The 26,669-nt window shown below is 37.4% G+C and overlaps 1 protein-coding gene and 1 long non-coding RNA gene across 13 annotated transcripts in view; one reads left to right on the top strand and one right to left on the bottom strand.

Annotated features, from left to right (window-relative positions):
- LRRC7 (leucine rich repeat containing 7) overlaps positions 1 to 26,669 on the top strand; it is a 206,142-nt gene that overhangs the window by 66,391 nt on the left and 113,082 nt on the right. For all 12 annotated transcript variants that reach the window (XR_005554962.1, XR_005554960.1, XR_005554963.1 and 9 more), the window contains exons 2-3: positions 12,790 to 12,992; positions 20,830 to 20,947. Coding sequence is in view for 8 of the 12 variants with exons in the window: in XM_039329127.1 (XP_039185061.1) it covers positions 12,804 to 12,992; positions 20,830 to 20,947 (307 nt within the window). In the remaining 4 variants the exon portion in view is untranslated. The remainder of the gene's footprint in view (positions 1 to 12,789; positions 12,993 to 20,829; positions 20,948 to 26,669) is intronic.
- Positions 1 to 26,669, bottom strand: part of LOC120301638 — a 72,545-nt gene that overhangs the window by 45,509 nt on the left and 367 nt on the right. The window lies entirely within an intron of this gene.

The raw sequence follows: 26,669 nt of genomic DNA, 5'->3' as shown, positions 1-26,669 counted from the left end.
TGTGACTGACCACAGGAACAGGATAGGCATGTTGCTGCAATGCCTTATTGAGTGTGCATTTGTAATCAGCACAAATGCGAATGTCCCCATTTGCCTTTAGAGGCGTGACAATGGGGGTCTCCCACGGGCTGGAATCAACAGGTTCTAGGATTCCCTGTTGGATTAGTTTGTCTAGTTCAGTGTCAATCTTACTTTTTAAAGCAAAAGGGACCCTTCTTGCTTTAATCCTAATGGGAGTGACAGTGGGGTCTAGCTTTAAGGACACAGGTGGTCCTTTGAATGTGCCCAGCTGGGGGCTGAAAACATCTGCAAATTCTTTGCAGACTTCCTGTAGGTCGAGTGTTTGTAAGCTGTTGAGTCCTGTGACGTGTATCCCCAGGGCCTCAAACCAATCGAGTCCTATGAGACTCGTTCGTTCACCCCCTACTACTAATAAGTCTAGTGGACCTTCAAAACTCTTGTATAAGGGTGCTGAGTTCTGAAAATCTGTTAATACAATATCAGAAGGCCTTAACTTGGCCTTAGACCCACTTCTGGAACAAATCTTCCTAAATGTATGCAATGAAATGATGGACAGGGCAGACCCTGTGTCTAGTTCCATAGATAATGGAACCCCTTGTAGCTTCACGTTGAGTGACAGCTTTTTCTTCATGGGCTTGTGTGTGCCTGTTCTACAGATGCTTCTTCGCGAAGCGCAAAAACCTACCCTATTCTGGCTGGGGAATCTGGTACCCTTCAGGCGTTCTTCTTGGGGTTGTGCCTTTCGTCGGCCCAGGCACACAGCTGCAATATGCCCTTGTTTACCGCATGCCCGGCAGGTAGCGGAGCGGAACTTGCAGTCGGTTCTCCTGTGGCGACCTCCACAGCCGATGCACTTGAGCGGAGCCGAAGAGCTTCCCTTCTGGTTCTCTTCCTTCGCGGGGTGTAGACGGTCGACTTCCTCGTCCGGATCCTCCTCGGAGTTTCGTCGGACGTCTTCCTGGTGCACGGACGCACCCTCTGCACTGTTTCTGATCGGCCGCATGTTTTTGACGGCGCCGCCTGCTGCTTCTTCTGCGGTGACTTCCCTTAAGGCGTCTTGGAAGGATAATTCTTCCTTTGCGAAAAGTCTCTGTTGTAGCTCACGATGCCTTAACCCGCACACGAATCGGTCCCTCAGTCGTTCCTCGAGGTCCTTGAACTCGCAGGGCTTGCGGCCTTCCGTAACGCGGCGATGTATTCCTTGGCTGACTCACCGGACCGTTGATCCCTTTGTTCGAAGATGTGGCGCCATGAGATAACGGACACCTTGGGGTTGAAGTGCTCCTTCAGCAGCTTCTTCAGGTCTGCGTAGCTTACAGACTCTACTGGGACAGGTGCTGCAATGTTTTTTCTGCGATTTCGAAGGCGTCTTGGCCGCAAACGCAAAGCAGGGTGGCCGCCTTCAAGCTATCTTCCCTCACTTGGTTTGCCTTGAAGTAGTTCTCCATTCTGGATACGTAGGACTCCCACCGCTCTGGATGTGAGACGTCGAATTCGAAAGCCTTCCGATTTTCGCCATCTTCGGATCTTCAGGAGACGGGTCTATCAGCCAGCCTACCCCCGAATGCGCACCGGATTGGCGGGCAGCTGCCGAGTCGACGCCGTTCCTCTTTCGCCGCTCAGGACTCCTTGGGTAAGCTTACACTTCTTCCTTTCCAGGTAGTGCAAGGCATCCCACCTTCGTCGCCAGTGTTGAGTCCGTGGCGGGAAAACAGACACGAGAAGCAGCTGGAGTTCTCAGTTTCATTTATTCAGCGTTCAGCTTACAGGAAGATGGCTTCAGCCTCGCCCAAACGCCTCGCAGCCTCTTATATAGGCAACTCCCGGGTAAATGGGTTACTTTTCCCGCGCCAGCACCCGCGCATGCGCACGGCGCTGGCGACAGCCTGTCTGGTCCCGGGCAGCTTTGCACCTGCCCGGGACTGCCTGCAAACGCACGAGCCGTTTGCAAGGCTCGGGACATAACACTTTCTTCTTTAAATTTCTCAATCTGTAATTCTGAAATCTCATCAGCTGTGAGTTTTTGAGTCTTCCCTTTCCTCCATACATTTGCTTTGTGATTCAGCCCTCATTCATTCTGTCCTATGATCAGTTTATGCTTTTCTACTATCCTTTCATGTTTGTATTCAACCCAGATTCATTTAACATACATTCTGTCTTGACCCTATTTCACACATTTTTTAAGGACACTGTTCCCATTTCATTTAATGAACTTTTACACTTTTGATGTTATGCCCAGCTTTCATTTCTGTCTGACAAAGTCAGCAAAGCATACTCTTATACACAGCCATTTTCACCTCTTTCAAAAAACATTTGCTCCTCACAGTTTCTTTTTATAAGTATTTGAGTATCATAATGCTTTGTCCATTCACTTTCATCATTAAAGATTCTATCTACATGCATAATTCCCTTTACTTGTTCAGGTTTTGCACCATAACGTGCAGTTATTCACTTCAGTTCCTTGTCAAGGACAACAGTCATAATCTTTGATACATTAATATTCGTATCCATGTTCATTGTTGCACTAAAGATCATCTGGGTTTTCAGCTTGCAACATGGCATTGTCTACATGCAAAATATGTGCATTTTTATATCCTCAACTAGCAAATGTCTAAGTTCAATGTGAAGAGTTCATATACAGTTATTAATAAATGCATTAAACAACCAAATATTTCTACAGATACCACAGCTCCTGTTTTTGAGCAAAAAAAATTGTTATGCGGGATATATGAAATAAGGCTGTCCCAAAGGTGCTTTTTCAAGAGGCAATTGGATTTTCTTGTTTTTCTTTGAAGACGTTTCGTTTCTCATCCAAGAAGCTTCTTCAGCTCTGACTGGATGGTGGGGAATGAAAGGATTTATATTCCTTGCAAATAACTGGTCATTTGCATTCTTTTAAACAGTCGTTGAGGCTACTTGGAGGTTTATCTTTGTCCTCAAGGTCACCTGAATGGTGCAAATGGGTGTGGAGCCTTCTTGGAACTGCTGAAAGGACTGTGTTGTAGACAGGAACTTACTTTTATCAGGTTCAACTCTTAATTACTTGATTAGGACCCTTTCGATAGTTCACACTTGCTGCCTAAAACTGAACAGATCTTAATTTGATTATCTGGTCATTGAAGCCTTTTGTTGTCATCAGTTCATGCATTGGTCAGAAAATGGATTTAATTATTCTTTGTTACCCTCCATATTTGCATATTCAAGGCAGTTGCTAAACGAAGACTACCTGTACATATTTTTATTATATGTGATCAGATATTTCAAAGAGGAGCAAAGAGATAAGAATATCTTAGAAGGTCATAAGATAATACCACCTCATAAAAGATTGGCATAGAGCTTAAAATGTTGCATGAGAACCAGAAAGACCAATGACATTTATAGAGGAAGCACCAAGAAAATCAAGATGGTGCTTACAGCAACATAATTAAGGTCTTGTCTATTTTGTTCTTTTGACCCATTCATTCAAAGGGGATGGAGTTTCAGTGGTGCTATCATGACAGCCATCTTGATTTTTATAACATCCCTTGTTCAAGTTTTCCTTCAGTTATGGAAGGTGACTAGGTAACTCTGTACCAGTTTCTCTTGATCCAGTCTATTTCCTAGGGATCGTAAGGAGGACAATTGAAGACGGGAGTACTGTGTATACTGCCTGAGCTCCTGGATGAAAGATGGCATGGGATAAGTCTAATAAATAAATTTTGAAAAATCAATTTTGTCTTCTATCATTCTATCTTCATCTTTCAGAATGAATATTCTTTTTCTAGACAGAGGCAAATTAGTCTATGTTCTTTTAGTGAATTATATGGGCAACCTTATCTTGCTTTGAATAGCTACTTGGATCAGCCCTAGCCATTGCTAGCTGAATTGGTTGGGATTCAGTCCAAATTTTCTGAAGTCCACCAAGTTGAGGAAAACACTAGAAACTTAGATGAATTGTTACATTTACTCTGAAAATCAAATGATGGTTCATCCATTAAGATGAACAACAGAATAACTTCCTTGGTTTTAGATAGTAAGCTTCATTTTTCAAGAATGTAATAAGCAATGAGAGTGGTCTTTGGAAGACTTGGGATAACATTGAAAAAGCATATTATTTGTACTGTTGACATTTTAAACTATAATATTTCTCTGTATTACACTACATTATAAATAACTTCATTTTCCATATCTTCTCATGTCCCTTATAGATTTTTATTTATTTATTTATTTATTTATTTATGAGACTTATATACCGCTTTAAGTGCAAGCACTCTCTAAGCGGTGTACACCAGTAAGCAATGTATACATATATTTACATTGCCCCCAATAATCTGGGTCCTCATTTTACCTACCCCGGAAGGATGGAAGGCTGAGTCAACCTTGAGCCGGTGAGATTTGAACCGCTGACCTGCTGAACACAGTCAGCTAAAGTGGCCTGCAGTACTGCACTCTAACTGCTGCGCCACCTCGGCTCATTAATTAATTTATTTATTTTTATTTATTTTTTATTTATTTATCAAAATAGCATTTAAGACATATCTGAAGCCTTAAATTTGCAGTCCAATAAATTGATGCAATGCTAATGTTACTTGAGTAAATGTGGGAATGTGTGTTTTCCATAAACAAGTGTTAGACATGAAAGATCAGGTCTACACATGGAGATCTGATTAAACAGATTTATTGCTAAACAGCCTATCCACGGGAATATTCTCAACTAACCGTTAGCACCTGCTTGAAGTTAGACAAGGGTCCATGGAATTGGGGGGAGGGATATGTAGTATCCTTTTGTATTTTTCCTAATATAATATCCAACTTTAAGCAATGCTTACTTGTTCACTCACACATATACACTTGCATAGAGACCAGAACATTTAAAAACAAAATCAGAATTCATTTTTAACTGGATATTGAAAATTTCTGGGTAGCATTACTGTTTTGATATAGACTAGTTTATATGCCAGCAAAATAAACAGTGCAGGGGAATTTTAGCAGGAATGCGAATTGCTACTTGTCTATAATAAGTTGTTTTTCATTGCTGAGGGAAAAATAGACACAGAGAGCAAATATGTTTTGTTATATAAGAATACAATAGTGTTTATTTTCAAAAATAAACATTATGAAAGAAAATAACCTGTTATTCGAGGTACGAGCCTAATGGAACCTGCCAATTAGTATCGTAAATCAAAAAATTAATCAAATGAATCAGATTCAGTTTTATAATTTTTTAAAATCAAATTCATTAATTGAATCAAATGGGCCATTAAATGAACGAAGATCTGACTATTTCCTCCTATTTGTTAATTGATCGCTGCCATTTAACTGAACTGAGAAGCTTTTCCTGCCGGCCACTCATCAGCTGTTTCCGGTGCAACCTTGACTTAGGAACTAAATTGCTTGCAAGCAGGCTTGCAGCAAACGCAGTTGCTTTTTTTTTTTTAATCACTTGTTGCTAATCAGCTCAAACATCTTCAGCTACCCAGAGGGGGGTGGGGTGGTAATTAAAAAAAAACACTTGCCACTAATTAGCTTCAGAGATTACAGACAGGCACCCAGAAGGAGATGGGGGGAGGGATTTACTGAACTCTCAGCTTGCAACAGTAACAGAGATGGAAGAGACATTGAGGTCATCTAGTCCAGTCATGGTGAACCTTTTAGAGACCAAGTGCCCAAACTGCAACCCAAAACCCACTTATGCATCATCAGGTGCTGGGTGGGTATGGCCCATTGGGTGGGTGTGGCCCATTGGGTGGGCATGGCTGTGGTGATAACAACAGACTGGGTGGGAGTAAAAAGTTCAATCAATCAATTCCAACTTTGCAAGATCTTTTTTTTTCCCCGCAAGAAATTGACTGATTGGTTGAACCTTTTTTTTGTACATGGCGGCGGAGGCCTAAAGTGAAAAGGTTTTATAAAACCCAGCTGCAGGCATAGGACTGGGGCGATGGCGTGCGTGCCCACAGAGAGGGCTTTGAGTGCCGCCTCTGGCACCCGTGCCATAGGTTCCCCACCATTGATCTAGTCTAACCCACTGCTCTCAAAAGAGGGTATTTCTGATAAATGCCTATCCAATCTCTTCTTAAAAGCTTCCAGTGGTGGGGCACCCACAACTTCTGGAAGCAATTTAAATTTAAAACCTACAAACTACAGCACTATATACTAATTTCCAAAATAAAAGCAAGGAAACACAACATTATAGAATGCTTTGTGTAGATGCTGGCTAATATTTCTACAAGGAGTTTCAAGGCTTGCAGCAAACAAACTTTTCTTTGCAAAATATTGTACTTACAAACATAATAAAAAGAAACAGAGTAGTTATTTTAAAATACTTACATAAGCAAATCTAGCATCCCTTGGCCCAGTTGTAAAAATCACCAGCTCTTGTTTGGCCATGTGACCAGGGACCAAAAAAAACCCCTCCGGCTTCAGGAAATTGCATTCCTAACCCAAACAGCACTAGCAAGTCACAGAGTTAAAAATGGCCACCACTGCAGCAGTGAATGAATCCAAGTCACACGGCTACAGAGGCCTCTTTTTGGTCAGTTTTGAATTTCTAACATAACTACTCTTTCTGAATAAATTTGTTTCTGTGAAAAATTGCTAAATAAACGTTTGTACCTGGGGGATTACCTGTATTTTCAGGCTTTGCACATTTTGCTTCTGAGACATAACTGTGAGAACGAATCAAGCACTTATGTTGTATCTGAAAGGTTTCCTGTTAATATTCTGCATGTATTGTACATCACCCAGAATCACATATTTGTGAGATGGCCAGCTATATAAATGTGCTAAATAATAAATAAATGTTAGAAGACCTTCACCATAAAAATAGTGGCTGCAGCCATTATTGTAACTGAAAAAACCTGAATATTTTTAGGTTTTCATGTCCCTGAACTTTTCCATGTGCTATTTTATGTCATAGTGGATAAGTATCTTCAGGTTTGTTGAAGGGATAATTGTTCACTTTCCTCACTCAATTTTGAGGAAAAGGAATGCCTCACAATCCTCAAACTGAGTTGCATACAGCAACCTGTAGAATTATATTTAACCTTAAAAAGCTGATCTCAATTGAAAGTGATTACTGTCCAAAATGCAAATATCAACATCTGCTCCAGTTGCAATTTTAAAATTGTTTTATTCTTTGAGCCCTGTTTTAGCTTATGTCCCTTGACTGAAAGCAACCAGATTGAAAGTTCAGTATTGTCATGGATAAACATGACACCAGCTGTCCTTTAGTTTCACTGATAGTCACTTTTTTTTTTCAACTTTTGAGAAATTGTAAAAGAGGAGAAGGGATTTGTCTTGGCAGCATTTAGATCTCTTGTGCAAAGATCTAAATATGTTGAATTAAATGTGCATCTGAGTCTTTAACACAAAGAATTGTAACAGAATAAAATAAGCTAATTGTTTTTCTCTAATTTATTAACATTATGCTTTAAGTAAAAGTGTTTTTTAAACATGTATGTTGAAAATAAAAATTAGAAATTGACCAAAGGAATCATTTTTTGGCATTTTCTAAATGGAATTCAAACATGTATGTATTTTTTCTGCTTATTTCTCCTAAAGGCACTATACATATAATTCTTTTATCTTAGCACAGTGGTTAGAATGCAGTGTTTCAGGCTCCACAGAGCCAGGAGTTTGATCCTAAGCAACTCAAATTTGCCTCAGCCTTCCATCTTTCCGAGGTCGGTAAAATAAGGTCCCAGATTGTTGGGCTCATATACTAACTCTGTAAAGTGCTTAGAGAGTGCTATAAATAAGGTGACCAACCATCCTCCTTTAGGGAGGACAGTCCTCCTTTTGTAAGTTCTGTCCTCCCTCGAAAAGTGTCCTCCTACATGTCCTCCTTTTTAATATTTGAAGACTAATCTGCAGGGCTTTTTTTTCTCATAGAACGCTCAGAACGGCGTTCTGGCACTTTTTTTGATGTTTTTTTTTCAACTTTTGCATGAGCTGTGCTACTCCCCCTATTGGCTTTCGAAAGCCAACAGGAATTGCTGCTGAGCATGCCAAACACCCAGCCGGCAAACTTTGCACGTGCAAGTTGTCTGCAGCGAAGGTGAATTGGCAGGAACTTAGCAACCCTGCCTGCTACCCAACTACACCATCTCCTAGTTAGTTCCGAAGATACCATGCTGTGGGAACCACGGGGCCCTCTCTACACAGGACTGCGCAGGGTAGGCAGTGGTACTGGCGGGGCGGCTGCAGGCGGGGTGTGTCGATGGGCTGCCCCCCAGGGCCGGAGCTGGTGCAGCTAGTGCTTTGGGAGCCGCGGGAGCCGCTCTACATGGCAGGGCAGCGGTGCTGGCAGGGTGGCTGCGGGCGGGGGCGCGGCAGGCAGTTGACTTTCCATGGGCCGAGCCAGTTTTTACGATATTTTTTTCTTCAATTTATTTGTGTCCTTTTCATTGTAAAAAAGTTGGTCACCTTATATAAAGCACTATGAAATGATATATACAAATATACAAGGCAGGTGTCTGGGGCTGGGGGAGTGCCGAGTTAACTTTTTAAAATCAAAGTTTTACACATAAATCCTTTTTTTCCCAATAAAAACAAATGTGTTTATTACATGATATATAATAGATAATACCATATATACATATTATATATTTAAAACATATTTATATGTATATGTACAAAAATACTGTTTTTCAAAGAAGGCATATTCTACAGTATTATAAATTCTGGCTGAATAGAATAGTTTAAGAAAACAACCTTAAGGTGCTATTTGAACTATTATCACATATTTGACTTATCAGTTTGCATTTTGCTTAACTTATTCCATTTACTCATTTATATTTCTTTCCTTTATTTAATAAATAGACAAATTTAATTTAATTGCCTAACTAGGTTGATTTTTATAGTTATTGTGCTAAATGCATCTCTATATGGGTCTGTCTATGGCTAGTATAAAATAAGAATAGAGAATAAAATAAAGGAGCCTTTGCTACCCAAGGGCCTAATCTGTGGGATTTCAGATGTTGCTGAGCTGTAAATCTAATTCCTAGAATTCTCACCACTATTGGCTGCCTTTTAGCCTGAAATACAGTCTAAAATCTGTTGATAAGATTAAAATGCTGAATGTTGAAGAAACAATGTGGTATTGAATAAGTGATTAGAGCTGACAAAAATTGAAAGCAAATTAATGTTCATAAAATAAGGACAGGGAAGATGGCAAACGACTAATTTGCACAGTCAGCAAGAGTTCGTTTCCTAATTTCTGTTCTGTTGAATGACTTCCTTTATCTACCTCATGCTTAGATTTTTCTAAAGTATATTTTATTCTTTTTATTTGATTTAGTATATGTGAGAATTGAGCTCACTAAATATATTAAAATATTAGAAATATAGAAAAGCACAGCTAAAGCAAGTGATCCCCCATTCTCCGTAATTACAGTTAAAAAAAACCTTTGGAAAAGAGAGTTCAGGAAAGGTTTTGAAAAGAGAGAAATAATATCAGTCTGGCTCTGCTATTATAGTCATTTGTATATGCTTTCTTTGAATGATCTTTTAAGTAGTAAACAAAATTCAAAGTACAAAAAAAAATAGAAAACTATTTTATTCCTCCAATTTGGTATTTTAATTTTATTAAATGGCTGGTAGTGAAATGTTTTCCTTCACTTTATTACATGCTTCTCTGCATTAATATACCTCTGCTGAAATATAATTTTTTAAAGTGTAATATTTTAAGATTATTACAAAAGTAACACTTTGCTTCTGTGAATAGATGCTAATGAACTCGATATCTTGAAATGTTTCTAGGTATGTTTATTTATCTTTGCTCATTCCACTGGAGAAGTATCAACATAATAAAATAAAATGTTTCATCACTGTGCATAGAGGAGCATACCAACTTTACTACAGACATAGAGGCATTTATGTAGCTTAAATGATTATAAATGAGGGGATTTTTTGCATGAAGAGTTTATCTTATCTGTGTACTATAGTACAAGGGGGTCCAGTTGAAATCTCTTCCAAGAAGAAGATAGCAAGATCAACTTATTTGCTAAGTTTTCTTCTCGACCCTTAAATTTGTATACCCAATATTTTTTCTTGCTAATTTTTCCCACAATAACCTAACTAGGAAGTCAACTAGGTTGAAAATTAACTAATGAAGAGCTCACACTTAGGACACAATAGAATGAATATGCTTCTTTTCAGCTTTCATTAAGATGGAAGTGATAAAGAAAAGGTATGCAGGAAATCGTCAACTTATGACCACAATTGAGCCCAACATTTCTGTTGCTAAGTGAAACACTTGTTAAGTTAGTTTTGCCCCATTTTACAACCTTTCTTGATAGAGTTGTTAAGTGAATCACAACAGTTGTTAAGTTAGAACACAGTTGTTAAGTGAATCTGGCTTCCCCATTGACTTCGCTCATCAGAAGGTCACAAAAAGTAATCATATGACTCCAGGACATTGCAACTGTCATAAGTATGAGTCAGTTGCCAAATGTCTGAATTTTAATCATGTGACCACGAAGATGCTGCAATGGTTGTAAGTGTTAAAAAATGTTCATAAGTCACTTTTTTCAGTGCCGTTGTAACTTTGAATGTTGTATGTCGGAGACTACCTGCATTCATGTTGGTCTGGATGTGAGTACAACTTTCAATAGGATCTAGGGCTCTATTTTAGCTATGTGCTGGATCACGTGACACCTGTCCTTGCCTTCAAATCAGTACTGTATATTCAGATCTCCAGATCTCCTTTCTCTACAGACAAAAAGGACTGGTCTGAGCGCAAATCCTGCCTGTGTTCCACTTTCCACATTCAAGGAACTGTCTGAATAAGTTATAATGATGGCCCAAAGTCCTCCAGTGAATTTGCAAATTGGTCTCTTGAGTCCTGGTCTAACACTTTAAGCACTGAACCACATATGATAATCAGTGCTATTTTAGAGAGGCCCTCATAGTTTGAAAGTCATTTTTCTGGAAACGGCAGGGAAAAAGAAAGATAAACAAATTGTGTACAAATCTTGTTTAAATAGCTGTTAAATTAGCAGGAATTGGCCCATAAATATATGAACTGGAGGAAAAATTAGCTTTTCATGAGGAGCCACTATAGTGAAACAGCTACTACGGTACTTTTTTTTTAAAAAAGGAGCTTATAGTTTCAAATGTCCATAATTATGATGTCTATAACCAAGTTTAATACTGGTTCTTTCAGTGTGATAACATACAATAAACTTGATAAAGGCATTAAGTGATAATTCTTAAATATATCTTGATATGGATTTTCCCACACACTAATACCTATTTTGAAAAAAAATCTCTATTTTTCTATTTTTCAGTTATAAATCAAATTTACACTTCAATGAAACTCCATATCAAATGAGACATAAATACAATCATATTTATGATGTAGTGCTTGCTATACTGGGGAATAAAGAGGAAAAACAGTAGGCAATTGCGCACAGACTCCTTTCTTGTTGGTTTACCCTTATTATGGCTTCTTCTAGCTAGGAATTGTTCTTGTTCTTGTTATTTTAGATTTATAGGCTGTTTAATTACTCTAGACATCTTACACTTAAAAAATAGTAAACAATGAAAAAGGATGTTTTATTCTAAAATTTGGTTACTTTTTAGAGAAAGAATGTTCTTATTAAAGAACTGGCTCTTTTTTTACAACAATCTCTATATATGCTGACTCTGTAAACCACTTAGAGAGGGCAGTAAAGCACCATGAAGCAATATATAAATCTACGTGCTAAGTGCTATTGCTTTACATCAGTTCAGTTATTCTCGGTAAAATGTATAATGGCATTACAGTTGTTCAAATTAAATTATTTCTGTAAACAATTTGCTTCACTATCAGAGAAAACAGTGCAAGCTTGAATAAAAGTGTAGTATTTCCATAAGTTTCCGCCTACCTCCTTGTATGTATTTATAATCTGCCTGCGTCTTTGTATTTATAATCTGTGCATTTCATTTTTTTCCTGAATTTTACACAGATTTGTGTACTTTGGTGTCCCCTGAGATTTCTCTACCATTCCCTTGTCTGTAGGCATCTTTGGACCTCTTTGAAATATCTTTCTCCATATCTAGAAAGCAGTTGACATTTTGTTTCCTTGTAGGGGAGTCTTCAGTGATAGCTTCAAGATGCATACATGCAAAAAGGGCAAAGCTGATGGCATCATGCTGCTTTCATTGTTTGGATGAAAGCATGAAACATTTCAACAGCTCTGGATAATGTGTTTGATTACTTTTTAAAACAGATTATTTTGACAAACTCCTTGTTATAAAATATTTTAATTGTTTAATTAAATTAAAATATTGTCTTGTAGAGTAATGAAAATAAAATAAAGAATCCATTCAGGTTCAAATTACACTCATTTGTAAATTATGAAAACAGTCTTTCCCTGCTTACTGGGTTGTACTTTCAACATGCATCTTAATTTCATTTTCTTCCCAAATAGTTTTGGGATTTCCAATTGTATTTCTGGGTGGAGGTTAAAAAAAAAGAAAAAGGAAAATGGAGTTATTTGGCTTTCTGATTCTAAATATACAGTAGCTATACTTAGGGAAACTGTAAAACAACATAATCACAGATACACAGATTCTGGGGTGCTTGCCTTGAACCTTCTACCTTAGTTTATGAGCTACATACAAAAATCATCCAAATTAGAAGCATTTAACAAAAAGTATGTAGTAAATTGATACTGGGCTGCTATTTTCTAGAATTTGTGGATTCTCCTCTGAAATGATCTTGGACATTCTGTTCATTATTTTTCTACTAAAATGAGCAGTAATTTTGGAAAATAACTTAGTTTATTATTCTTTTATTTTTAGTGCGGCATTTGGAGATGACAACTAAAAGGAAAATTATTGGCCGCCTGGTGCCATGCCGATGTTTTCGAGGGGAAGAAGAAGTAATTTCAGTGCTGGATTACTCCCACTGCAGCCTTCAGCAAGTGCCAAAGGAGGTTTTTAACTTTGAACGGACATTAGAGGAGCTTTATCTAGATGCCAATCAAATTGAAGAGCTTCCGAAGGTAAACGCTTCCTTTCTATAATATGTAAATGCAGCTGTCTAGCTAAATGAACTTTTGAAATATACTCTATGAAAAGAACGTTCGGTATAGGCAAAATTCATTCTGGTGGGTAATAACGCCCATTTTCTAGTCTTTAGAAAAGTTGCTTCTGTTGGCTTTGCTTGCAGTTATAAAAAGATTACATAATAAGATAAAACTTGATTTTGTGCCTGCAAGTGCATCAATTCAAAATTCTCCATTAATTCATAATACTGAGACATCCCTGGAAGAATTGAGATATTGCAAGGATCCAAAACTTTTTTTTTTTAACTAGTGGGGAAATTTGGAATTTTTGCAGCCCTGTATGATTTTTATCTACTGATGCTAGGAATGTGCTGGGTAGTTTTGCAAACAAAGATTAGGCCATGCCAGGACTTCCTTTATTTTTTTTAATTAAAAAAAAATCTGAATAATGAAATAAAATTGGGGAGGAACATGGATTTAGGGCCTTTAGTGTGCCCAGGGACCCATTTCTAGGTTGTATGGATATAATATTTTGTTGACTGTTGTGTATTTTAAATTTTGTATTGTTGCAGTTTTTATTTTATTTTAATTTTGGCCGCTTCCCAGAGTCATTTGTTGAGATGGATGGCTATACATAGATAGATAGATAGATAGATAGATAGATAGATAGATAGATAGATAGATAGATAGATAGATAGATGAAAGAAAGAAAGATGAAAGAAAGAAAGAAAGAAAGAAAGAAAGAAAGAAAGAATCTTAAGCTTTTCAGTCATAAACAAAAAAAGTAAACCATGTCAACACATGTATGTTTACCTGTATTTTGTGTAATGCGGATTTATTTCATTACTTATCAAGACATTTATCATTTAACATTTGGTATTATTAATTATTCGTTCATGAAATATTCTTTATGCATGGAATGTGAAGCTTGGATTATCATATTCAAAACAGTGCATATTTATTTAATATAAAGTTTTACAGATTTTGATATGTCTTACTCTCTGTGTAAATAGGACTATATTAATACCTCATTACCTTAATTATTAACTCCCATTAATTTCAACAATAAAATTAAGCTTGTGTTTAAAACTCTGCTATTACTCTGTAGAACTTACTGGAGGCTAAAACATATAAGGAACAGTTGCTGGAATTGGGTATGTCTAGTTTAATGAAGAGAAGGACAAGGGGGGACATGATGGCAGTGTTCCAATATCTCAGGGGCTGCCACAAAGAAGAGGGAGTCAAGCTATTCTCCAAAGTGCCTGAAGGCAGGACAAGAAGTAACGGATGGAAACTAATCGAGAGAAGCAACCTAGAACTAAGGAGAAACTTCCTGACAGTTAGAACAATTAACCAGTGGAACAACCTGCCTCCAGAAGCGTGAATGCTCCAGCACTGGAAGTTTTTAAGAAGAGACTGGACAGCCATTTATCCGAAATGGTGTAGGGTTTCCTGCCTGAGCAGGGGGTTGGACTCGATGACCTCTAAGGTCCCTTCCAATTTTAGTAGTAGTAGTAGTAGTAGTAATAGTACTCTACTATTAGAAATATCCATTCAACACTAAACTGGGGCTTTGCTTACCTCTTTTCCTATCCTTATAGCCCAGTTCAGATGCTTGATGCAATGACGTTTCCATTACGTTGAACAATTGGAACAATTGTACAATATATATATCATAGTGCATTGCTATGTATTTATATATTAAGATGTTATTTGAAAAACTCTGGCTTAAAAATAGCATAAAGCATTGTATGTATTAACAAAATATAGGTTTATGCTATAGATTGTCTCTTAAAACTAAAAAGTACATATTTTTTAATATTTATTGTTATACTTTTGACATTGTCACTAAAGTGATCATTCTCCTCCACCATCTTCCTGTATCGCTGCTGCTGAATATAGATGCCTGCTTAATTTAGCTAAGAAACTGGGCTAACTTTCATACCTTGGAATATACATTTTCAGTGTCCATGCCTGGTTTTCTTCACTCATCCCCTTCCAGACTCATTCCTGTTCTGTTCTCCATAATAAGGCAACATAACAGCATTTAGGAGAAAATACCAATTAGAGGTGATATAAAACTATCATATTCCAGTGCATCATTTTGGTATCGAATGGCTAAATTCACATGAATGTTTTTTGTTCAGTGCGAAGGCATATCATAATAGATGAATCAAAAGTTGGAATTAAGATTGCCGGGAGAAATATCAACAACCTAAGATATGCAGATGATACCACTCTGATGGCAGAAAGTGAAGAGGAACTAAAGAGCCTCTTGATGCGGGTGAAGAAGGAGAGTGCAAAAGTTGGCTTGAAACTCAACATTAAGAAAACCAAAATCATGGCATCCGGCCCTCTCAATTCCTGGCAAATAGATGGGGAAGAAATGGAGGTAGTGACAGATTTTATTTTTCTGGGCTCCAAGATCACCTCAGATGGGGACTGCAGCCAAGAAATTAAAAGACGCTTGCTCCTGGGGAGGAAAGCTATGGCAAATCTAGACAGCATTCTAAAAAGCAGAGACATCACCCTGCCAACAAAAGTGCGTATAGTCCAGGCCATGGTTTTCCCAGTTGCAATGTATGGCTGTGAAAGTTGGACCATAAGAAAGGCTGAGCGCAAAAGAATTGAGGCCTTTGAACTATGGTGCTGGAGAAGACTCCTGCGAGTCCCTTGGACTACAAGGCGTTCAAACCGGTCAGTCCTAGAAGAGATCAACCCCGACTGCTCTTTAGAAGGCCAGATCCTGAAGTTGAAACTCAAGTACTTTGGCCACCTAATGAGAAGGAAGGATTCACTGGAGAAGAGCCTAATGCTGGGAAAGATTGAGGGCAATAGAAGAAGGGGACGACAGAGAATGAGATGGCTGGATGGAGTCACTGAAGCAGTAGGTGTGAATTTAAATGGACTCCAGAAGATGGTAGAGGACAGGAAGACCTGGAGGAACGTTGTCCATAGGGTCGCGATGGGTCGGACACGACTTCGCAATTAACAACAACAACAACAACAGGATATAAGTGCAAAAGCCCCTTCGATTTACATTCTGTAGCATCTGGCATAACAATGCATACTTCATTCTCATAACCATGATCTTGGAACTATTTTTTTTCTGTTGCTTTTAGCTTATCTTCAATAACAATTGGTGGTGGTGGTGGATTACCAAAATTTGATTTTTGACTTGGTGAAATTAAGATTGGTCAAGAATGGCCAGGCCCATTAGGACTCAGTTTCAAAGAAGACAGAAGTTAGTTTTATTCTCCGTTGGCAGCAGTGTGAATGTTCATTTTAGTTAATTTTCCGTTTATGAGGAAAAAAACTGCTAACTTCCTGATGTGTAATAACCTGGAATTTCTATTTCTCTGACTATAGAACAGGAAATATATATCAAATTTTACTACTACCAAGTTATTACTTTACTCAATAGTGTTGTTTGGTTTCTGGTATTTGCCATACAATCAATACAATGTAAATGAACTCAGTTTATCTCAATAGTAGGGACAGTGGTAATAAGAGTAGGAGTGCCCGGCCAGTGCTCAAAAATAACAAGGTGTGCTAGCAGAATGTAGTCCATTTTTCTCTTCATGGTTTTTGCTGTTGGGCAGAGTAAGAGCCTTTGCTGCACTAGATCTATCTTATGTCAAAATAGAAATTTGAGAGTTTATGATAGTCTGTTTGCTTGTACTGTATACTTTGTTGCATTGATACATACCATTTGTTCCTAACTGAATATACCTGCCTGTAGAATTAAACCTGTGTGTTTCATTGGCACTGATTCCAAATGAAATTGCTCTTCAAGGACTATTGTCTGTTTAGAAGTTAAGCAGGAGCTAAAGCCACGGTAATACAATAACTATGGATATAGGAGGCATTTGAAAAGACATGTGTGTTTCATCACCTACAGTAGTATACTTGAGGGCTCCAATTGCTGCCATTCCCATTTATTTTTCTCCATATCAATGGACATCTGCTGCAGTTATAGAAATTAATTGTTCACAGCTTCAACCCATGACTGTTGTGCTAGGTTTGCCTCTAACCATATTGTGAAATAGGCGGAGGATACAAAAGTAGTGGGCCTTATTCAAAATGACAATGAGGGTACTTACCACAAGGAAGTAGAGGGTTTGGTGAACTGGTGTAACAAAAACATCCGCATTTTAAACTAGGAGATCATTGTTGATTTCAGAAAAGGCAGGCATAACCACATACCTCTGTGTATTAATGATTCCCCCGTGGAGGTGGTTAGCAATATCAAGTTTCTGGGTGCACAGCTAACGAGTAGACTAGCTTGGTCGCTCAACAGTGAGACACTGGTGAAACAGGCACAGCAGCACCTGTATTTTCTGAGTCACATGAGAAAAGCACACCTTCCTTCCTTACCACTTTCTGCAGAAGGATGATCGCGAGCATCCTGTCATATTGCATTACTGTCTGGTTTGGTAGTATTACTGCTTCAGACAGGAAGGCGGTGCAGAGAGTGATATATATACGGGATATATATAGAATAGCATATACACACACACGTATATATGTATATAGCATGTGTATATGTGTGATACATATGTGTATGAGTAGATATATACTTTCGAGAGCAGGCAACAGAATTTCATTTTTAATGTGGGTTAGTGTGCTCATAGTAAAAAAGAACAATAAAGGTTATCTTATCTATCTTATAGGTGGACAGTGAAAAATAGGGTTTTAAAAAAATCATTCATTTCTCGCCTTCTATGAGATAATTCAAAAAAAGTCAGAAACTTGGTTTCCTAACAATTCCTCTTTATGCCATCACACTTCTCTTTTGTATAATCTTCCTCTAAAAATAGAAACATCAAAAAGTTTCTTCACTCCTCCCCCCCCCCGACTCTGTCTGCCCAAGTAGCTACACCTCACATTTTGGGAAACCCTGTTCTATCGTCTATTGAAGCCACAGGGATTTAAAGCCTTCTTGGGAGGAATAAGATGGTTGAGAAATAATGTTGCAGAAGTCAACCAGAACTAGATCTCACAGTTCAAGAGTAAAATATTTATATAGACCAGTGATGGCAAATCTTTTAGAGACCGAGTGCCCAAACTGCAATCCAAAACCCACTTATGTAATATTGGGTGCCAGGTGGGCGTGTCCCATTGTGTGGGCATGGCCCATTGTGTGGGTGTGGCTTCAGTGATAATGGCAGACTGGGTCAGACTAAAAAGTTCAATCAATCAATTCCAACTTTGCAAGATCTTTTTTTTCTCTGCGAAAACTTGAAATTGACTGATTGAACCTTTTTTTTTTTTTTTGCACATGGCGGTGGAAGCCTAAAACGAAAAGGTTTTATAAAACCCAGCTGAAGGCCTAGGACTGGGGCGATGGTGCATGTGCCCACAGAGAGGGCTCTGCATGCCACCTGTGGCATGTGTGCCATAGGTTCGCCACCACGGATATAGACTATCCCAAGTCTATAGAAAAGTCTTTTGAAGTTATTTAAAGTATCAATATCAGTCCTTCCTGTCACTTCCCCATAAGAGGAGAGGGTCATGCTTGCTTAATATGAGAGCCAGTTTGGTCTAGTGGGTTAAAGCACCATTCTAGAAAGTGGGAGACTGAGGATTCTAGTCCTGCTTTAGTTATGAAAGCCAGCTGGGTGATCTTGAGCCAGTCACTCTCTCTCAGCCCAGTTCAGCTCACCAACATGGTTGTTGTTCTTGTTGTGGGAAAAATAGGAGGAAGGTGTGTAGGGTATGTTTTCCGCCTTGAGTTATTTATAAAAATAAAAAGGCGGTATACAAACAAATAAATAAAACTCCTTCAATTTTAACCAATTCAGTGTGTAGATAAGTTTTGTTTTTCACAGTTCCTTATCAGCAAGTGCTGATCTTAAATCAAAAAAATAATCCTTGTCATTTTTTTGTAGAGCTCAAGCCTACAGCTCCATGCATATAAAACATTTTAAAATCACATGCTTTTGTTGAACTGCTTAGTTTAAAGACATCGAGGCACAACTACATCAAATAAGCCTAACATCTTCTTACATATTAATTGGGCAGACAGTACTAAAATCCAAAGATTTCTTGGCATTTTTTAAGATTAAGAATTACACTAACAAAGCTATAATGACAATTTATATTTTTCAAGACCAAAATGATTAATTGTCATAAAGCATCTTTCAGACATACTAAAATACCAATCTTTTCCAACTATGGAACTTTTGAGATGCCTTTCAGGGTTGAGAATTATGACATTATATTGTACCTTTATGCTAACAATATGTTAACAATAATATTGGCAATGTAGACATTCCTGCCTTAAAAGAATAAACAGATTGAAGATGTTTTCAAGTTGAGTTTAATTCCTGGTGACTTGAACGGATCATCCATGCAATTTTCCCAGCATGATGTAATACTTCTGTTACAGCTTTCTGCTGTTGTTGTTTGTTTACTTCCCAGTATAGCTAAAACCCTAAACAAGACTTAAGCATGGGTACATATTACATGTCAGTAATATCAACTTAAATGCTCCAGATCATTATCGTTTTTGGACAAATAAGATTTCTTGAGAAAATGTATATAATAAAAGGGCTGTTACAAGTAATTTCATGAACAGTTCTCACATTTGCTATATTATTTATTTCACAATAAAAAGTGGATGAAAACATTATTCCTAAGAGAACCATTTTCATAATGGAAAACAGTTTACTTTAAGCTGCTACATTTATTTGTGCCAAAGAGTGGCTTTTATTCAGTTGCTCTCAGATTTCTAAAGAAATACATTTTGAACAGATAGGTCACTTCATGAAATATATCAAAGACAGTTATGCAAATGCAAATCTGCACACTAGATGTCTCAAATATCTTCATTTGCAGTTTATTCAACATACATTCTACAAATTTTAATTTCCCATAGGTTAGATGTTTACCCTCTAAAAATAATGAGTTTTATTAATTTTACTGTGAGCACCAGTTTGATGTAAAGATGAAAGGCACTGGTCTAGAAATCAGGAGGCTATGAATTCTAATCTTGCTTTAAGAACAAAACCAACTGGGTGACTTGAATCAGTCATTCTTCTTCAGCCCTAGAATGAAGGACAACCCACTTCCGAAAATGTAGCCAAGAAAACAGCAGGGATTTGTCTAGGCCAGCAGCCCCTAACCTTTTGGGCACCAGAGACCGGTTCCATGAAGAAAGTTTTTTCCGCAGACTGGAGGGGGCATGGTTTTGCATGCTGCCTGCATCCTGCAGATGGGGCTTTCCTTGTTTGTGCGGCCCGGTTGCTGACATGCCACAGACTGGTGTCAGTCCACAGACTGGGGGTTGGGGATCCCTGGTCTAGGCAGTCACCTGCAGTCAAGACTGACTCAGAAACACATATAGCAAATCCTACAGCAACAGGATTCTCCTTCTGCTTTAATTCATAATTAAAAAAATGCTATGAATTTTAAACAGTGGTGTTATTTCTCTTTTTAAAATGATAAGGTGATCATCTGATCAGCATGTGCCCCTCTTCTTACCTTTAAAATTCTGCAAAATCATATATACCCCCAAGTTTTTCTCAGTAAACTTTCTATTTTTTGAGCTCTTGTTAGGAAACTTTGTTAACAGAAAAACCTTATTAATCTCTCTTTGCTAGTTACATACGTTCTTACTTTATTATGTAGAAGATAATGTACTCTCACGGTGAAGTAGAAACATGATTAAAGAGATTAAAGAGAAAATTCTTCCAATATGTCTACTGATTTACTGGCTATGAGTATACTGTATATATTCTGTTTTATGCTCTCTTTTAGGATTGCTCTAAACATTTAAACATGCTAAAATTTTATGAGAAATTTTATAACTGTTTTTCTCTTGCTTTTTTAGCAATTATTCAACTGTCAAGCTCTACGTAAACTGAGTATCCCAGACAATGACCTTTCAAGCCTGCCAACCAGCATTGCTAGTTTAGTTAATCTCAAAGAACTTGACATCAGTAAAAATGGTAAGGAAAAAAAATATGTTTCATTTTCTTTCACCACATTCAAAAATAGTTAGCAAGGGAAAGATAATAGTTATTCTATTCTTTTTTTTCAAGAGATTACAAATATACCTAACTTTATTTCCAGAATATCATATATGGATAATTTAAAAGCAAACACATTTGAATAAAAAGCTTTCTTGATTTGAGAACACCTACTATACTGACATACTCAACTACCATCATATAATAACCACATTTCAGAAAACTGTACAGACATATGACACTCTGCAAATAGTAGTGTTTGAATGCTATTTGCTGCTGTGCCCTCAGTAGTTGAATTCTATATCTATCTGCCTTGTTTAAGCTGATGTAGGGAAATAGAAAGAGAGTAAGTCAGCAGAGCCATTGTAGTAACTACTTCAGTTTTCAGAAGAGCCCCATTATTCCCATAAGGCCAAGATACAAGTTGTTAGTATACCTTAAATATACTTCATTTTGAATTTAAATTGCATTTCCACAATCAAAACTATTTCAGTCAATGTTAACTATAACAAAATAATTTCTTATTTTGGTAAACAAATTCTTTATGCAAATTGGTTAACTTTTATAAAATAGAAAAAATACTTTCTGCTCTTGTTAATGTAGAGCAGGGGTGTCAAACTGGTGGCCTGCGGGCCGATTGCATCATACAGAGGTCGCGCCCTCCCCAGCTCCAGCAATGCGAAAAAGTCACAATACGTTGCGACACATCACGTGACATGGCGAGTTTGACACCCGTGATGTAGAGAGATATATGTACAGCATTAAATAATATAAATGCCATATTTCATTGTGAACCAGTATATTACTATGAAACCAATGCATAGTCGATTAGTTTACAAATAGTCTTGTAAATTTAAGTTGAAGCTACAGAATTGATAGTCTTTTACTGCATTGGTTGGACTCAGAAACTATAATTCAGTAACTAAGATTGTAATTCAGAAACTAAGATAAAAAACAAAAATTGGAATTTGAAGAAGAAGGATAAAGTATTACTGCTTTTGAGCTTTGTATTGGAGAAGACATGAAAATACTATGGTGGATAGCTAAGAAAACAAATCAATGTGTCATTGAAAAGATCAACTCAAAGTTCTCATTCAAGGCACAAATGATCAGGCTCAAATTACCATACTTTGAACAAGGTATGCAAATACCTAAAGCTATGGAGAAAGATCTAATAGTGGGAAAGGTAGAAGGAAAGAGAAGAAAAGGACAATTAGCAGGGTTGATGGACTTTTGGAAGACATGACAGACCGGGGTAGGGACAGATCTTCATGAAGAACATCTAGCAATGGGGGTGCTAAAGTCAACAACAACTTGATGGCCCTTAATCAATCAATCAGGATAAAAAACATTTAGGAAAGGCCTAAGGGAAATAGGATCAAGCAATAGCACTTGGAAAAACATCATTGCACAGTTGAATAGGTTTTTCTAAAAAGCCAGAGCCAAGAAGGCTTCTATTAAGCTTTCAACAAATAAATATACAGCAAATGCTCAAAATATACTGAAGGCTGACTTCACCAATCCTTCAATTTTACAAAATAGGTAAGAAATGCAATATCTAAATCAAAGTCCTTTTTCAGAAAACGTTTGGAACTAGGAATTTATTGTACTACTAATTGCATAAATCAGTTAAGATATTATGAGTATTCATTTTGTAGTTTACCATTCTTTTCTATTCTTTCCATCTGTTTATGTGACCAGTTTTATTTATGTCCAGTTTTAATCTGAAACCCCAAAAAATGGAACCTAGCATATTCATTGCTATGTGCATAAAGGATGATTATTAAAAAGAAGCAGACAGGTGAAAAGCTTGAAGAGAGAGTATGATATGACATTTTATCATCATATTTATTATTTATCAAATGATGCTGGTAGAACAATAGCCTCCTGAACTCTATATTGCTTTTTAGACATTCCATATAACATTTTAGAACAGTGGCCCCCCAACTTTTTGAGTGCCAGGGACCAGTTCTGGGGAGAGTGGTTTTTCCATGGACCGGTTTCACACACTGCCTGGATCCCGGGCATCTGTGGATGGGGCTTCACTTGCTTGCATAGCCTGGTTCCTGGTGGGCCGCAGATTGGTGCTGGTCTGTGGCCCAGGGGTTGGGGGCCCCTGTTTTAGAATGTTCAATTGTTTTGAACAATTATTTGATCAAGAAGATGTTTTGTTTACTAAACAACAGCAATATTCCTTGGTTCATAAACTCAATCCTCTAAAACAATTGTAAGGGGAAGACTGAAAAAAATGCTTCCTGGTTTAAACTAGCCAAAGTTTATTAGAACTGGGAATTCTAGTTTAGTTTACATTATAGTTTGTTGAATGCAACCAGGATAAGAATCTTTGATTCTGACTAGTGTTTAAAAAAAAAACAACTATTGGTTTTGAGACAGTTTATGCTGTCTCATCTATGCTGGAGAAAAAAATGAGGTGGGGGCAGACAAGAGAATGTAGCATTACCAGACTAATTTGTATGTCATAAGCTTTGTGCTTTAACTGATATTTTTGTCTTAGTTCAAATGAAAATTTGGTTCTTGAAATGGTAGTTGCTGGAGACTAGGTGTGAAGCAAAGAGGGAAGGTACATTTTTTATTTTTGTAGGTATCTAGCATCGGAACAAATCATTTCTCATCCCCTTGTCAAAATAAAAATAAATATTTAGAAAATAATCTAGAGCGCCGTCTCTTTTTTTAGAAATAAGCAACTTGGGAACAATGAAACCAAAGAGCTCTCTGGAAATGAACAGAAATGCTACTTGGAGAATTTTTGAAAATCTCATAGCTGTTTTCACTGATAGAAATAACTACAAGTGCAACTTTTCCTAGGAATGGGGCTAACTCAAAAGTGCAGTCCGAGTACTGCCCCTGTTTCATACTCCTGCAAAATATTACATTAATTATAGAGAAAATTAAGAAAGAAAAATAATGTTCACTTTATATGTTTGTGTTTAAGGAAACTCAGTTTTGTTCTGCCATATATATGAAAATTATGAGGAGTTTTTAGATACTTATTTATTCAATAACTTGCAGCAGAATCTCATAGAATCTTTGATGACCCAGCTAAAAAGTTGTTCTACAAGAGGAAGGACATATGTATAGATTGTATAGCACAATTTAATATAGTTTCCATATTAGGCTGGGAATTGCCTAAAACTAAGCAATTTCTAAAAGCACAGGAGAGTTTTATGAGCAAAACAACATCTCAAAAAGGCCAAATTCTTACAAATTAATTCACTTTAATTTTACAGCATTTTGTTTGGATAACTCTGTTGATCCTATCTTGTCGGAATAATAAAGAGTTAGATAATATACAGAATTTATCATTAAAATAAATGTATTATTTTCAAACTCCTTAGGGATGATGGTGCTATTTTATCACTTTTTAAAAGAGCTCCTCTCTGTGAATTTGCTTCCAGCTTTGAAAACCATTTAATATATTGCTTAATATTTTAAAACTAGTTCACCTCAATAAAAAGACTCTGATTTAAAAAGAAAAGCAAGTAGCAGTCAGTTTAAGAAGAATTCTATCTTTTTTCTTAAAACTGCTAAAAGAGCTGTATGTTTATAATTTCAAAGGGTTGGTTGGTGTGACAGAACTTTTGAAGATGTAATATTTGTGATACCAAATAAGTACAAAAGTAAAGTGACCAACTTTTTTACAAATGAAAAGGAGGACACAAATAAATTGAAGAAAAAAATATCGTAAAAACTGGCTCAGCTCATGGAAGGTCAACCGCCTGCCGTGCCCCCACCTGCAGCCGCCCCGCCAGCACTGCTGCCCTGCCATGTAGAGTGGGCCCCGCGGCTCCCAAAGCACCAGCCATGCCACCTCCAGCCCTGGAGGGCAGCCCGCCATCGACACACCCCACCTGCAGCTGCCCCGCCAGCACCACCGCCCACCCTGCGCAGCCCCGTGTAGAGAGGGCCCCGCGGTTCCCACAGCACGGTATCTTCGGAACTAACTAGGAGATGGTGTAGTTGGGTAGCAGGCAGGGGTGCTAAGTTCCTGCCAATTTGCCTTCGCTGCAGACAAGTTGCATGTGCAAAGTTTGCCGATTGGGTGTTTGGCACGCTCAGCAGCAATTCCTATTGGCTTTCGAAAACCAATAGGGGGAGTAGCACAACTCATGCAAAAGTTGAAAAAAAAACCATCAAAAAAAGATGCCAGAACACCATTCTGAGCATTCTATGAGGAAAAAAAAGCCCTGCAGATTAGTCTTCAAATATTAAAAAGGAGGACATGTAGGAGGACACTTTTTGAGGGAGAACAGAACTTACAAAAGGAAGACTATCCTCCCTAAAGGAGGACGGTTGGTCACCTTAACAAAAGTCATCTTTGGTTGCCTGTGTTCAGCTGTATTGTTCTGCCGTACGAAGAATTTTCAGCAGATGCTTGTTTTAGGCGCTCCTTTTTTAAAAAAACAAAAAACAAATACACATACAATATTCATTTTTTTGATTCCTGCAATTTTTTTCCAATCATACTCTGAAAGATTATTGAACTTCCAAGATACTGTAGTAGGGATGAAGATGAAGATCTAGTTCTCCCAAACCTAATACTGGAGGAGAGTACACAAGATAGCATTTAACTGATTTAGACCCACATCCTAAAGCTGGCTGGAAAAATTGATAACATGAAATTAAAATTTTAATTAACAGAGAATGATCCTCTTTTAAGTTACAGATAGAATTTAAATACAGTATGTTACTAAGAACACTAAGAACCAGTTAAAGAAATTCAATGGAATTCTTATCCTTGCAGCCACAGTTACAGTCCTCCTCCTCCTCCTCCTCCTCCCTCTTCTTCCCCTTTTTCTTCCCCTTCTTCCTTTCCCCCTCCTCCTTCCCCTGATTTCCAGTGGTTTAAATTAAATTCACAGGTGAGCAAGGAGGGGTTGTCCTTCCTGGTCCACTGATGTGGCAGAACTGAAATTGAGGATATATATGCAATTCCTCCTCCTCCATTTTTAAGCTGTCTGCTAGATTAGTTCCAAATGTAATCAGAAGCAGAAACAAAACAAACAGCCCTTTAAAAAATAAAACACATTAGAAATGCTCATTCTTTTTCAAAGAGAAAATGTCTTTGAACAAGGACAGCATCCTATTTTCTGAGCAATAAATTCCGAATGTGATTCTTTGTTTTTCTTTGTCGTTTATTTGCAGCCTCTTTTGCATTTTAACTAAGCTTATATACTCCATTTTATTTGCAGAATAAACATCTACACTATGCATAGTAATAAAAAATAAGAACTTACAATAATGGTGACTCATGGGCTTAGAAGAAAATTTGTATGCTTTCAGGCAAAGCAAATAAAACCTACTTGAGCATGCCATCCTATTATTGTCTTGCACTAATTCTTAATAGATTATTGTGACTAAAGAATACTAGCAGCACGTTCTGATATTAATACATAATGATTGGGAAGAATGGATTTTGAAATTAATAGAACTAGTCGCGATGGTGAAATTAACTGCTTTGCTTAGCAGCAGTGACTACATTTCACATGACCTGGAGGCCATTGTTAGATTTCTTACAAAATAAAGAGAAGAATTTTGAATCTGGGATTTGAAGATTAGTTGGGATTTGACTAAAGAAATAGTGTAGCTTTTTAAATATAAGGTTATTTCTGTCTTTTAGATGAAATAAAGAGAAGGACATTTTATGAATACTGGCTTTTTAAAAATACGTTGACTACTAGTG

The sequence above is a fragment of the Crotalus tigris genome, unplaced genomic scaffold, assembly GCF_016545835.1.
Source record: "Crotalus tigris isolate CLP2741 ecotype Arizona unplaced genomic scaffold, ASM1654583v1 scf7180000024387.2241675, whole genome shotgun sequence".
Classification (NCBI taxonomy): domain Eukaryota; kingdom Metazoa; phylum Chordata; class Lepidosauria; order Squamata; family Viperidae; genus Crotalus; species Crotalus tigris.
The sequence above is the reverse complement of the archived record's forward strand: the minus strand, read 5'-3'. Positions and strand labels throughout refer to the sequence as shown.